At 41.1% G+C, this 14600-nt stretch overlaps 1 protein-coding gene across 1 annotated transcript in view; it reads right to left on the reverse strand.

The window, feature by feature from the left end:
• Nucleotides 1-12695, reverse strand: part of slc13a4 (solute carrier family 13 member 4) — a 23488-nt gene extending 10793 nt beyond the window's left edge. Inside the window, 4 exon segments of the mRNA XM_062518212.1 lie at nucleotides 1009-1276; nucleotides 1876-2012; nucleotides 6415-6543; nucleotides 12597-12695. Of these exon segments, the coding sequence (XP_062374196.1) occupies nucleotides 1009-1276; nucleotides 1876-2012; nucleotides 6415-6543; nucleotides 12597-12695 (633 nt within the window).
• Between the last annotated feature and the right edge of the window lie 1905 nt (nucleotides 12696-14600).

Raw genomic sequence — 14600 nt, forward strand, 5'->3', positions numbered from 1 at the left:
ATACTTCCGCCCTTAGAGGGAGCTGACACAAGGCCCTTGAAATAACATTTATATTAGAATACAATAGAATACAATAGAATAGAATAGACTTTATTGTCATGTCAGGCACAAAAATTGTCTCCGGTCTCACTAACAAAATTGTACATACAATATGCATAGTATAGAGAATTCAATATTTTGTCATTAGGCATTAGATGCATTTAAAAAAAGGGAGAAAAATGAGAGCAAAAGGTGGGCATTGTCTTTTTAGTTTTTCTACATAGTTCGAGAAATAGTCCCATACCTCCGGTAGATGTCCATTGCTGTGTTTAAAATGGGTTCCAAGCCTCGGCGTCACCGGCAGTCCATTTTGTTCCTAGGCAACACAGAACACAATTAACAATAGCAGTGATGTCATCTGGCGCTAGTGATCCATGATAAATACACCTGAACGGTGGAGTGGGATGTGATTGTTTTTACCTCAGAAAGAATGTTCAGTTCCGACTTCACACTATTATTCACACTACGAAAATGAAGAGGATAGCAGAGGATTTATTCAGTGCTGCAATATTGACAACAACAACAACAACAACAACAACAACAACACTATTACCAATCAATCCTAATAATAATGATATACTGTATATATATTTTTACTTACCCGTCTTTTTTGTATACCAGTTCAAGCTGATTCTTTGATGATTGCTCTTTTCCTTTTGAGGCAAATTCATGAAGACATTAGACATTATTAATAATGGCATGATCTTAAAATTAATCTAAGATTTATGTAGCTTAACAAAGATCCATGAAAGGCCGAAAGGCCCCCACCTGATATAATCTGATTCTGACCTAAGACCTGGAGCTGAAACAAATGCATTGTGTGTGTGTGTGTGTGTGTGTGTGTGTGTGTGTGTGTGTGTGTGTTTGTGTGTGTGTGTGCGCATGCATGTTTGGGATGTGATATAAGGAGAGTGAAATCACACACTTCCACTAATTGTAAAACAAACACCACATCTGATAGCAACTCACCACTGCACCTGACTCTGAAAGCTAATGTAAAACAGCTTAAAGTAATTGTGTTTACTGTATTATGAGAGTCAACAGGACTGCTGGCGTACCGAAGGTGCTATGGGAACCGTCGCCGGTCTCCTCGGAATCCTCTCCGGCGTCGGCGATGCCCGTTATGACGAGCTGCTGAAGTACGGCCTCGGCGATTGGCATCACCATGGCAGTGGTGGAGGTGTTGCTCAGCCACATGGACAGGAACACCGTGCAACACATGAACCCTAAAACCAACCTGACGCACACACACACACACACACACACACACACACACACACACACAAACATATAAACACAAACACAATGCAAAATTAAGTAATATTTGAGGCATTTCTTCAAAGTGTGCGCTTATGTGTTTGTGTGCATATGTACAATGAATCTATCTAGGTTTATGTCTATTTGTTTAAATGTGTGCCATATTTTTTTACATTTCTTTGTTTAAGTCTTTAAGTCTGTGTACTTTTTTGTTTGTGGGTACAGATATGCATATGAACTTTATTTATTCTTCTCTTCTTTCTGTGTGCTTGTGTGAGTGTGCGTGCATGCAGAATTATATTTCTGAGTATAAGTAAGTAATGTGAACTTCTCTTTAATGTGCACTTCTATATTCATCTATATACATCTGTGTGTGTAAACATGTGCATCTAAAGCCTACCTTACACTAAAGACTCTGACAAGATTTGGGAGAAATTCTTGAAAGATTGTAGTCTTTTGAGTAAACCTGGAATGAGGGGCATTCGTTAAAAGACTACAATCTTCTAGACTAGAACCTTTCCCAAATCTTGTCAGTGTAAGGTGGGCTTTAGGACACTGCAGTACAGTAGTGGTCCTTACATTCCAGGTTTGGCCCCGGCGATCATGACCATGCGCAGCGCTATGCGTTTATGGAGGTTCCACTTCTCTATGGAGGCAGCCAGACAGATCACTCCCATCAGCAGCAGCGTGGTGTCCTTACAGTACTCAGCAGCCACCTGCACAAACACACACACACACACACACACACACAAACATATAAACACACACACAGCACAGCACAGCACAGCATACACACACACACACACACACACACACACACACACACACACACACGAGAAATATGATTAAATACCATTTCTTAACAATCTATTATTGTAATTAGTGCTTGGGAAGTGTTCTCCTTTAGTCTTTGCAACAGCTGTGTGTTCAGCATGATATTGACCTTTGACCTGGAATGACCTTATCAGCCTGAATCTACAGTATCTTCCTCAGTACTCAAACACACATGCACATACGCACACACACATGCGCGCACGTACACACACACACACATACACAGGCTTTTGTGGGGACATTTATTGAGTCCTTGCTAAGCAGTTCCTTCTCATTAGAATCAATGAGATACCAAATCTGACCTTTATACCTCTCTCCTTAAAAACAGCGCAAGGCAAAAAGGAAAAAGAGAAGTCGGCTCAAGGGTGCAATCAAAATACCTTTTCCTATTGCAGGGTCTTCTTGGACCCCTGCCCATACCCTTAAGTGTGTAAATACTTTTAAGGTGTCATCTGCTTGAAACAGGAAAGCTGCTTGTGCACGCTTCCACTGTGTACTTGTAAGGATGCAAAGGTTGCAAGGGTTTGGAAGGGAATACTCCTCAAGCCATGTGTACCCAGGAGAGCACAGAAGCCATGCCATGCCTCGTGACAGAAAAGACGCCCGTGGGGAAGGCTTTAACCATAACACCTTTGTGTGCATGCCAGTGTTCCTCAGACTTTTTCCCCTCTGGCGAACATCATAAAAATGAGTGAGAGTGAGAGGAATTAAGGAGGAGAAAATCAAATCAGTGAGGTGACATGGAAAAGAATTTGCAACACACGCAGAGCCACCGGTCAACAGTCGAAGCCCGTCAATGTGAGTTGCGTAAAAGAGGGAAGGGGGGGAGGGGGCAGTTTACTAAACATAATTACAACATGGCTTAAGATAACAGGTTGCTTTGTCAAGTTTGTCAATGGGATTTTCATCACATGAGCAGGAGTTTTTTTTCCTTCCCCTCTGTTTTTACATAACCACTCAGAGATTTAATTTGGTTGTTAAAAGAGGGTGGTACAAAGCGTTTGATAGAAAGCTTTGCATGCCACATGGAGTCTAATTGCCAACTATTTTGGTTCGTGTGACCTGTGGCCTTACTCATGAAGTTCTAACAGAAGGAGCAATTTAGGTGTCTGTTAAGTTTCACTTTTAGTATAGCTATAACATAAACTCCTCAAGAAATGACAGGTATTGTGAATAATTTACTTGTTTGTAAATAGTAGACAAATGCATTACAATCAATCATAAATCAAATTATTATTTGCCTTGTTTTACCTGTTAGACAACAATGGACACTTGCACAGATCACACCAAGATGTTGACCTGCATTACTGTTGTTGTTCTACACAAGATTTGTTGTGTGTGTGGACACCCCCCTTATACGCCCCTTGGAAACTTTAACATTTTAAAATGGGTCTAGTGTTGGTCTAGTGTTAAGACAGCCTAATGCAGAACTGCCATTGCACATTAAATTAACATCAGTCATCAATACTTTCATCTCTATCATGACCTATGGAAAGGTGGATAAGAAATCCTATGTGGGCCATGGGCCATTTGGGTAGCATTTATTGTTTGTTTATAAGTAACTTCCCCAACACTGGTGACATCAACTCATTCTGAGCCTTGAACTGCTCCAGATTCAATGACGACTATTTGAGTCAGTAAGTTACCTGGCTCCTCTGTATTTAAAGGGAAACTATGCAGGTTTGGTGATTTTACGCTTGCAGATTTCTCTGCAGAGCTTCCCCTACAGCTTTAGCGTGCATATTTTACAAAACTCCTAAATCAGTCAGTCTGCCTTTTCATGAGCGTGATCGCGAGGCTGGAAACTTTCTGTTTGACAGTGCCACCGTCCAAACTTGCATACATGTTTTTTTCTGCTCAGAGGCACTAGGAGGAAGCGAGATAGCCGTCATTCAACCCAAAATAAGTCAAATAACCATTCCAAAGACTCTGATTAGTTAAGGCAAACTAATCTAAAAAAAACCTTGCATAGTCCATCTTTAAGATGAACTGCACTGGTATGAGATGGAAATGTCAGTGGCTGGCACAGATGACAGCAGACTGTGGACGTCACTAGAAGTCACACCAGGTGCCACATTGACTGCAGCCATGCCAAATGCCTCTGACATTTGGGGACAAAACCAAGCCAAAAGAGAAGGGCAAATTTAAGATGCTTCTACATAAAACAAATAGTGTCCCTTTAAGCCCCTGAGTAGTACTAAAAGGCATTTTTTGCTACTTGATTGTAGCCTCCAAGTCAACACCTGTTATATATCTCCTCTCGACTTGAATGCCTGTCTTTGCAATGGTGTTGCCTAGAGGTCTTGGAAGGCCAAGTTCTGTGACAGTTGCAGAGTTTTGGGGCATAGACACTGTTTTAAAATATCCCTTGGATTTTTTATGTAAAAATAATAATGACTGTTTTGCCATATAAACATTTGCAAAAGTTGGGATGTTTGAATGTCAACAAACTGATCCATGTCCCCAAAGAATGCAGTTACCATGCCAAGCATGACATGAATTGTAATTTGTGTGCTAATACAAAAATAAAAACATTCACTCAAACCACATGCACAAACATTCTACTCATTCATATACAAACACACACACACATACTAACCCAAACAAACACTGGTATTTGTGTGACCCCTTTGCATAATAGATAAAACCTTCTCACTGACTTCTAAGCAGTAAATATAGGATAAAGGATATCCTGGTAAATTCTAATAAATAGTAGGTTGTAAAACAGGAAATCTCTGGGCTCTGAATGTAATCAGGATTGACCACTACAACTATTACTTTGTAGCCACATCATATGGATAAAGGCTTATCTTTTACACGTTTTTTATTCTGTGATTACAAACATTCTACATTATTGTAACACCATATGGTACCAAAGCCTGTCCACTATTTTATTGCAGTATGTGGTTAATTGTATATGTAGACCTATGTATTGAGTCTTAATTGTATTTCATGTGATTCTGCAAATGGAACTGCTATACTGTGGATGCAAAGACATGTTTAAGACATCGTCTGAAAATAATGCATCATCTAGAAAACAAAAACAACTTCACTACTTAATGTGCAAACCTGACACTTTTTTAGTGTCAAAACTATGGAGTTTTGGGAGGATTACTTGCACTTCATATGTAGGAATGCAATATTTTGGACAAGAAAATATTGTAGATTGGAAAAACTGCAGAGCAGGCTATTGGGTCTATCTATCTATCTATCTATCTATCTAGCTATATATACACTATGTGTAGCCAGCTATATACTGTATAAACCAAAGAGTAGAAGAGGTACTTCTATACTCTTTGTATATACTATGTATAGCTAACTATATACAACTCATAACAAGATGTGGAGGGTAGATATACTGTAGATGCATTGTCAATAAAATGAGTTTGACTGAAACAAAAAGTTGTGGTTTCGGTGCTTCTAATGGAAAGCCTTCAATGGCCTAGTAAAATAAAAATAAACAAGAAGCTTGGCCTTGATGTCTAATCTGAACTAACACACTTTTAGGTGTATGAAGTATAACTCTCAGAACTAAACATGGCCTACTTGTTTCGCATTGTGGAAGTACACATAATCCATTTTATACTGGGATTTGCAACATTGTGAGGACAAAGAAACCCAGTTATCCAAGATTAGGGACCACTATCCCTCTTTAATGGTTTAATTAAAAATACCAGGCATACCAGTGCAATTAGGAATCAGACTGGGAAACTGGGACAATAAGTTAAACTGGCGGTACAACAGCTTTACCAACATTCAGGGTCCTATCTACTAACAGCTAATTGTCTGGTTAGTGCTAATGGCTAATGCCAACGGTAGACCGGTTTTCAATTAACAATTGGTCTGAATGCTATAGTCGTTTTCCAACGTAGGCTTACAGCAAACACTTCTTGTCAATTTTGATTTAATTTTTACTGAGGTAAAAAAAGAGACTGGGCGGGATTGATCTTCATGATCAGTGATTTTCGGCGCACTAGCTAACCTGGATGGGCCATTGAGGGGGTCTGAAGGCATGCTAATGCACATTACATAAAGACGAGAAATTATAAGCAGAAATGATTGGCCCCGCTAGAGGTAGTCTCTTTAAAGGTAGCTATATCACTTTAATCGCTTTAGACATTTGGATTAGCGAGACAAACGTTGTCCAGTCAATTATTGTTATAATGAATTTAGATCAGAGATGGTCCTACATAAAGTTCTGCTGTTTAAATGAGCAGGACCGTTAACCAACTAGCCTACTATGTCACATGCACTGTAATGACGCAGTACTTGACTTTGGCTCACCTCACTGGACTTTAGGACCCCAAACAGTGGATAGAGAAATGCTGGAACCAGCGCAGCAGCCCCCAGGGGTACGGCCTCAGAAACCCAGTAGACAGCGGTAACGATGAGGACGTAGGCACACGACGACTCCTGCAGAGGGGAATCAGACTCAGAGTTAGAATTGGAATTACAAAGACTTAATTGTCACTGTAAGCAGGGCAAACCACATGTAAAACCCCAAGTACACTGTAACAATAAATAGCAAGTGCAAGACCAAACAGAAGAGGCCAAATGAACGGGGGAGCTGATTAAAACAATGCCGTTTTTGCTATCAAATTAATTTCGTTCCAGTCTTGCCTAGATATGAAAAGAAATGACAAAGGTTCGCACACTGATAGCAGCTCCCAGGTTTATTTAAACCTGGGAGCTGCTATCAGTGCGTGGACCTTTATCATTTCTTTTCACGTCTTTTTGGTCCAGCACCTGCACTATTTAGATGTGCGCGCATTCTCTTGTTTTTGCCTATACATGTATGACACATAAAATGAATATGGTAGATACTGTAACTCTTCTACTGACAAAAAAATCTCTCCCATAACTCCACAATTGTTTTATTCTACTATAAAAGGAGAAAGACCACACTTATGTAGCAGTTAACTATTCTGATGTGTTTTTGTCTGTTGAGTCAGAACCTATAAATGAGTGTAACAAATCAAATATCACTACTTCTGCTATACTATAGCAGCTATAGTATTCTCAAGCACTCACTGCCAAAGCTCAACTTAAAGGAGAGCATGTTTCAAACCAGTTCCCATGTTGTTAGAGGTGTCTGAATGGCAGCAGAGTTTAATACAATGATAGCCAACCTTGTGTCCTATTGGCACACTAAAACTGTCAGAAACATTTACTGAAGGTATGTATGAAGACGGGTACCTTTTTTCCTATATCATACACATATAAGTGTATACATACAGTATAGATATAAATGGTATAGCTATACTGTATGTAGTATACATACTTAGAGGCACATATAGCTAAAATATGATTATGTCTATCTTTGTACATTTGTCTATCTATCTTGATTGTACATCTCTGGTACTGGAAAATGTTGCAAGGCTTTCTTCGTGGATTTAAGCCACTTTCATCTGACTTTCTAGATATTAAAAGAGAGTCACAGAGTAGGCCTATCTATCCATCCATGGAAACCCAATAAAGGCAACTCGTGAATTCTAATCTGTTGAAGGAAAATTCAAATTCCAAACGCAAATTAATTAAAGTAGCCTTAGCTTCTCATTTCCTGTGTGCGGTTCTACTGTAAACAGTGTACCGGTATTCGTGTTTCTTAGAAACAATGAAATGACCATGATGATATGGATTATGATCTACTTTTATGGAAACCTGGTCTTTATGTGATGTCAGACAGACAGAGACTGAGCATCCAGTATTTTGTGAATGTGAAGATGACATTTTCATTTCCTAAGGACATTGCCATAAGAACATTACCGTTTTCCACAAGACCATTTCAAAGTAGGCTACATTTCACAATAGAAATCTACTGAAACGATCACATGACATATTAAACCACATGTTGCTAATGGAGCAGTTAATCCTCTCGTGAAAAGGGGAATCACCCAGTTAGACTATACATAAAGTGTTTGAGTTCAATGCTGTCCACATCAGTGTATAGCAACATACTGTAACATCTTCAATGCTGATCTGCTAATCAAGAGGCACAAAGTCCATCCAGTTGCTAACCAGCTAAATGCCAAGTTATACTGTCCATCCACTCTCTCTCTCTCTCTCTCTCTCTCTCTCTCTCTCTCTCTCTCTCTCTCTCTCTCTCCCTCTTTCTCTCTCTCTCTCCACGTGGACTGAGGCAATTCAAATGTCAGAAAGTCATCCCGCTTACAGTAAGAAGGTTTACAGTGTTTCATAACAAAAATATAAATACATAGGCCTACCCTACCCAATAACCCCAACCCCAACATATACAGCTCCATCATGTGAGTGTAAAGACAAAAGCCACAGAAGCCCTTACAGTATTCGGTAGTGTTAAGCCCCATTCAGACTGTAAGCTACGAGCGATGAGAGGCCCTGTAGCCTACTGTAATGTTAAAGGAACACGGCAACTATTTGGGAAATTAGCTTAGCATAACTCACTGGAAGTGGGCTATTAGCCTATTGCTCACCGATAGCTAAAAGGAATATCAGGAATAGGATATCGAGAGAGATGTCTGAGGAAGGGCTAACGCCCGAAACATCACATTACATAGCTAATCAGAGCTCATGGTGTAGCAGACCTTTTTTTTTCACTTAAAAGGGATATAGGGAACATAGGCTAAACAGAACCACCCACTTCCTGTGAATTATGCTAAGCAACGGTTGTCGAACTGCGTTGTTGCGAGCACAGAAAAAAGAAAGGCATCCTCTTACAGTAGGCTATCTGAGACAGCGACTAAGATATTTTTTTACCCAAATTTGGCAGGTTCCTTTGAAGTAAGTCAGTGTTTACAGGCTAAATAACCACATCAGGGAATGCAAAATATAGCATAACAAAATTAACATTTCAACTTTTGAAGCCATGGTCATTGAGCAAATGAGAACAGGACTTAGGCCTATACTGTATGTGAACAGGGCATTACATATAGGCCTAGTTTGCACTACCCTTCCACATAGTAGGCTAGTGCCACACAATGAAGTCAATTTTAATCAAAACCGAAGTCGACATTTTGAAATAAAAATTTTGAAATCGAAATTTGAACTAATGCAATTAGTTAATCGCAAAGGCTGCAATTACTCGTACTTCTTGCACCTACTGTAGCTGTCTCAATGGTTAATCTTGTCAAATCTACTCATGTCACACTCCTTGTGTGACTGACAGTGAAGCTAACCCCGTAGGAGTGCTTTTGCATTCGCCATGCACACCAATGAGAAGTGGCCCAACTTAGAGCGAAATTTCCAATACTGAACTGAAGCTTGATTCTGGAAATATAAATAATAAATGAGTAATCGTTACATCTGAAATCTCTCTCGAAAAATCGCAAGATGCTAGATTTACACCCTAAATGTTTCCACTAGCCATCTACTGTAGGATATTCACTTTGTAGTTTCACAATGACACACTCCATGAGAATGTATAAATAACTTTCACAGCATGACATTGGCAATTATATATCTATGATGCTAGCTATGAAAGGAGAATAACATATTCTTGGATAGGCACACATTTTTGAATACTTGTCTTGAAAACGGCAAAAGATACATTCATGAATTTGTTTGATGAGGATTATAATGACCAATACTGGATCATCAGACCATTGGCATTGTCTGATGTCATGACAGTGAATCAGTCTTCAAGTCTAATGTCTAATTGAAAATAGCAATTGCAATTATCAATTCTCCCCCTCCTCTCTCTCTGTCTGTCTCTCTCTGTCTCTCTCTCTCTCTCTCTCTCTCTCTCTCTCTCTCTCTCTCTCTCTCTCTCTCTCTCACACACACACACACACACACACACAATAAAGGATAGAATGATAGACACACAGGAGAACTTGTCTAGACGTGACCCTGCTCAAGAATGCTGGGTTCATGTGGCACTGCTGGGTGGCAAGCACGTGTGTCTTATTTGTTATTCCCCCAGTCGGACCATGTGGATTATTACTCTGCATGCTTGCTGTCCACTGGACATGTTTTTTTTTCTTTCTCTCTCTCCTTTTCTCCCCCAATGTCTAATCTGTTCTTGTTACAAAGAACTGGCTCGCTCGGTTGCTAGTTCATTCAGCTCTTCCTGTAGATCAGTGGGTTCTGGACCGGGTCTAGGCCAGGTGTGTGCCAAACTCTGCTGGACTCTGCACCAGAATTCCTGTCCCGAAAGCTGAATAAAGTAATTGCATTCTCTCTCTCTCTCTCTCTCTCACACACACACACACACACACACACACACACACACACACACACACATACACACACATTGTCCTACAGGTGAAAAGCATTGGTAAAAACAAACTCGTTCATTCAGAGTGTGACTGTGGCCATTACTGTTTGTTCTGAACCCTATTGACTCAAATTTACTTTGAAACTGCACAAGATATTACAGGATCTTAGTATCAATGATTAGTCAAGTATTTTTGTGAAAAGATAATATGAACATAATGTAGAGTTGACACTTAGCATCACAACCTGATTGAGGTTATAGTGCTTAAACACCTCAATCAACATGATCAAGGCATGCTATCCTATCAGTAAGAGAACAAAGCCTTCTGACCCAATCCTCAGGGTGGGGAAGCAGCAAGCAGGCCTTGTGAAGCAAGTAGTTGAGTCAATGACCTGAGATAACGCTATTTACAGTTTTAATGGGGTTGATCAATTTTTGATTATCCTGAGGTCACATCCTGCTGATTGTCTGTAATGGGTTTGTTTGATTCCACAAATACTTTGGTGAATCTTTTTAATCAGAGCACACAAAGACCTGATGTCTTTCAGACAAGACAAGTCTACACTGCTACTTGATAAACAAATCATGTTGGTTACAATGTTCTCACTTTAATCAGTAGCTCTGTTTTAATTATCCCTGATCACTGTGTGTGTGTGTGTGTGTGTGTGTGTGTGTGTGTGTGTGTGTGTGTGTGTGTGTGTGTGTGTGTGTGTGTGTGTGTGTGTGTGTGTGTGTGTGTGTGTGTTTGTGTGTGTGTGTGTGTGTGTGTGTGAGAATGTCTTCCCATTACTCTGCATTACTCTGTTGATCTCTCAAACATCTCTCCTCTCATAGGGACATATAAAGTGGAATGAAACATTATGGACTATGCTATAACAAAAAGTGTGTACATGTAAATGTAAATGCAGGTGTTTGTGTGTGTTTGGCAGAGGTGGTGTGTGTGTGTGTGTGTGTGGGGGGGGGGGGGGGTATCTAGGGTGACCAGATGTCCTTTCTTTCCAGGACATGTCTTCTTTTTGAGACCTAAAAAATGCATTTGTTTGCAGCGTTTTGTTCTTCTAGAGCCTCAAAGGTGTTTACAGTGAATTTGCATCGCGTTTCTCTATACAAATGAATACAAAATAGCCTTTAGAGGCGGTGTTTTCTCTTGTGTCCTCTTTTTCATAAACCAAAATGAGGACACAATTATGGTCCCCCTAGGTATACTGACGATTAAGTACTGCCTCTGAAGCTCAGAGATGTCCTTATCTTTCCCAGAATGGACAAATCCTAGGAATAAGTGGACACATGTACAGTATGCGTCAGTGGCGGTTTTAGGTACGGGCGAACCGGGCGGTCGCCCGGGGCGGCATCTTGTATGGGGCGGCACGAGCGCTTAACCCTATGAGCCCGACTGACGCAAAGTGCGTCAAAAAGCACTCATGGGGGCGCTCGTGGAGGATCTCGCCTGGGGAGTAATTCAGTCTAGAACCGCCACTGGTATGCGTGGAGCCTTAGCGAGCTCAGCTGCAACAACACTAAACCTAAAACAGGGCCTTGGGATGTGAGGACATCACAGCATGAGTGCGCCACACTGGTCATTCTGATCGGTGCTCTGATCTCTCTCTCCTCTCCGGCCAGTGAGGCACGATGTGTGTGAGAGGCCTCTTTCATCTGACCAAAACAATCACTTTGGCACAAAAGGCATTGTCCACAGAGCCACGTGGACACACACACACACACACACACACACACACACTCAGAGAGAGAGAGAGAGAGAGAGAGAGAGAGAGAGAGAGAGAGAGATGACCTGTGGCTTGTGCTAGCCTCGTCCGATCAGATGGCCTGGAGAGTATGGCGCAGCGCCTGATTGGTGAGAGGTCGCGTTGACGCAGCAGGTGCCGCGCTGGAACCAGACGCGGTGTTTATGTCTTACATAATTACATAATCAACGAATTGCTTGGCAGTTCAATCTATGGATCATTTGCCTTAAGAAACGATCTGTTCAACAGACTCACACATTAACGGTCTTGGCACGTCGTGGAAACCTATGCTGGCAGATCACAATCACTCATAGGCTACTCTGGCGACCAATCCATTGCCATACATAGCTTCTTTCAATATGTATCTTCTACTTGCCAGATCTTTCACCTGCGTGTCTTCCTTATGTCGATTCAATTAACAACTTTAACACCGTACTATCCATGCAGAAAAATAGAAACACACGGAAGTTCGCGTGTATCTCCATGCGCAATAGCGCACGCAGAGCAAAGCATAATTAGAATGTACTTACACTGCTTGGGTAGATCAGTGGTAACGGCAGCAGTGACAACGGGATCATTATCACCAGGATCAGTTTGCGCGCTGTTCGGAGCTTCCGAATGAGGTCCATCCTGAACGTCTCCATTTCCTCGTGTTTTTGTTGTTGTTGTGAAAGTCACTTTGCAGAAAAGTCCTATTGACGCCCTGTTCGGGACGCCTAAGAAGACCTGAGATAAACTCTCTCCCTTCTTAATTGGCCACCGTGTGACTTCTCTTTGGGATTTTAAATCACGATTAAAATGTGTCCCTTTAACCCTGTCTTTGGTAACGTGGTTGAAAAGTGCAGTACTCCAGTCTTTGGTCCTCTGTGCTATGCTGTGCTGCGCTGTGTGCGGTTCCCAAGTAGCCGCGGGCCGTTTTAAGTGTCACGGCCCCCAACTCCACGATGGAGCGCGAAACTCTTAACAGGTAGTTTGCTGAGCGAAATATTGACGGAGCCGATAACGCGTCCGGAAAAGCTCCCTTCTGATTTTCTTTTTATCTGTGAGTCGCCATGTCTCTGAGTTTTCACCGTCAGTCAGTGCAACGTGAAATGTCATGAACTGCAGGTAAGCATAAACAAGCATGAAATGTCGCGCCTGAAAAAAAAAATACACCTTTCGGTCTGAGCAGAACCTCCTGAAAGATGTAGTTGAAATTTATCACCCCTCAATATGCTAATTCCTTAAGCCCCAGCGATTTCCCCTCCCCAACCATGACTTGGCCAATCATGGATTAGCAATTATAGGGTTATGAATGCAGCAAACAGCTAGTGGCCAGACGAATGACCAGTGGCCAGACGAGTGCCATACGTTTAACTGAGTGGATTAATACACTTGAGCACATTTACATGGAATAGGCTATCAGCAGGGTCCTAATGTGTCTATGCAAACCACAAACACACAGATGTGAAGGCACTCCCAATGTTAAGACTGAATAGCCTACATCCATTAATCATTGAATACAGTATACTATGTAAATCTATTGCACAAGGCATCCAATAAGCCTGAAGATCAGGACGGTTAGACCAATATTCGAGTCAAGTAGCATGGGCCACAAGTTTCCACATGTTGCAATTTGCACAGTATGAAGCAAGGTAAAGACTGAGACGTCGGCCTATCTTTTAAGTACAGTAGGCTATGTTAGGACAATGTATACTCTATTAGGCTACATCATGCAACATTATATATGTATTTATATTATATATAAAGAAATGAATTATATACATATATGGGATTATATATATATATATATATATATATATATTATTATTATTATTATTTTTTTTTTTTTTCCTTTGGTCACTGAAAAACATTAACCGAATATCAAATTCCATATCTGAGTGAAATTACTCAGACAATGTGTAGTGCTTTTGGAACTCCAGAGTTGCGCTAAGAATTTGAACTCGCCAGTGTCCAGACACCCGCATCTGCATGAGTTTTATCCGTCATGTGCTTTTACACAAACCGCTGCACTGTGTCAACTGAGCACCAGATACAACTGCATCTTGCCGCCATCAAGTGGTGAAAAGATAGAACTGCAACTACATTACACCAATTTACCGGACGCTCTCCCCAAGTGAACTAGAAATTGAAGGCCGTTCAGAGGTCCAAACGGAGCCCTGCCACCGGGTTTGTCCTGCATGCCTCGGAGCGCTAAAGTATTGTCACATGTTAGACTCCTGCGTGGCCACGTAAGTAAGCAAACAACAAGCGAGGCCTTGTCTGTGCTGTGTTGTGCCATTGTGTAATGTTGTGGCCTAAGTCCTCAGTCATTTATTTCTGAAACAGTTCCTAATCTCAGAAAAGTACTTTGCGTGACAAACTGCTGGAGAAGAAAAGAGAGATGGAGAGGGGAGGAAGGGAGAGTGAAAGTGAGAGAAAGAGTGAGTCAGACAGACAGAGAGAAAGAGAGATTATCCCTCACTCTTCCCTGTGATGCATTCCTCAAACAATGAACATGTACTCCTCTAATAAAACAGCTTCACATCACTGAA

This window comes from Sardina pilchardus, chromosome 17, assembly GCF_963854185.1.
Source record: "Sardina pilchardus chromosome 17, fSarPil1.1, whole genome shotgun sequence".
Taxonomy (NCBI): domain Eukaryota; kingdom Metazoa; phylum Chordata; class Actinopteri; order Clupeiformes; family Clupeidae; genus Sardina; species Sardina pilchardus.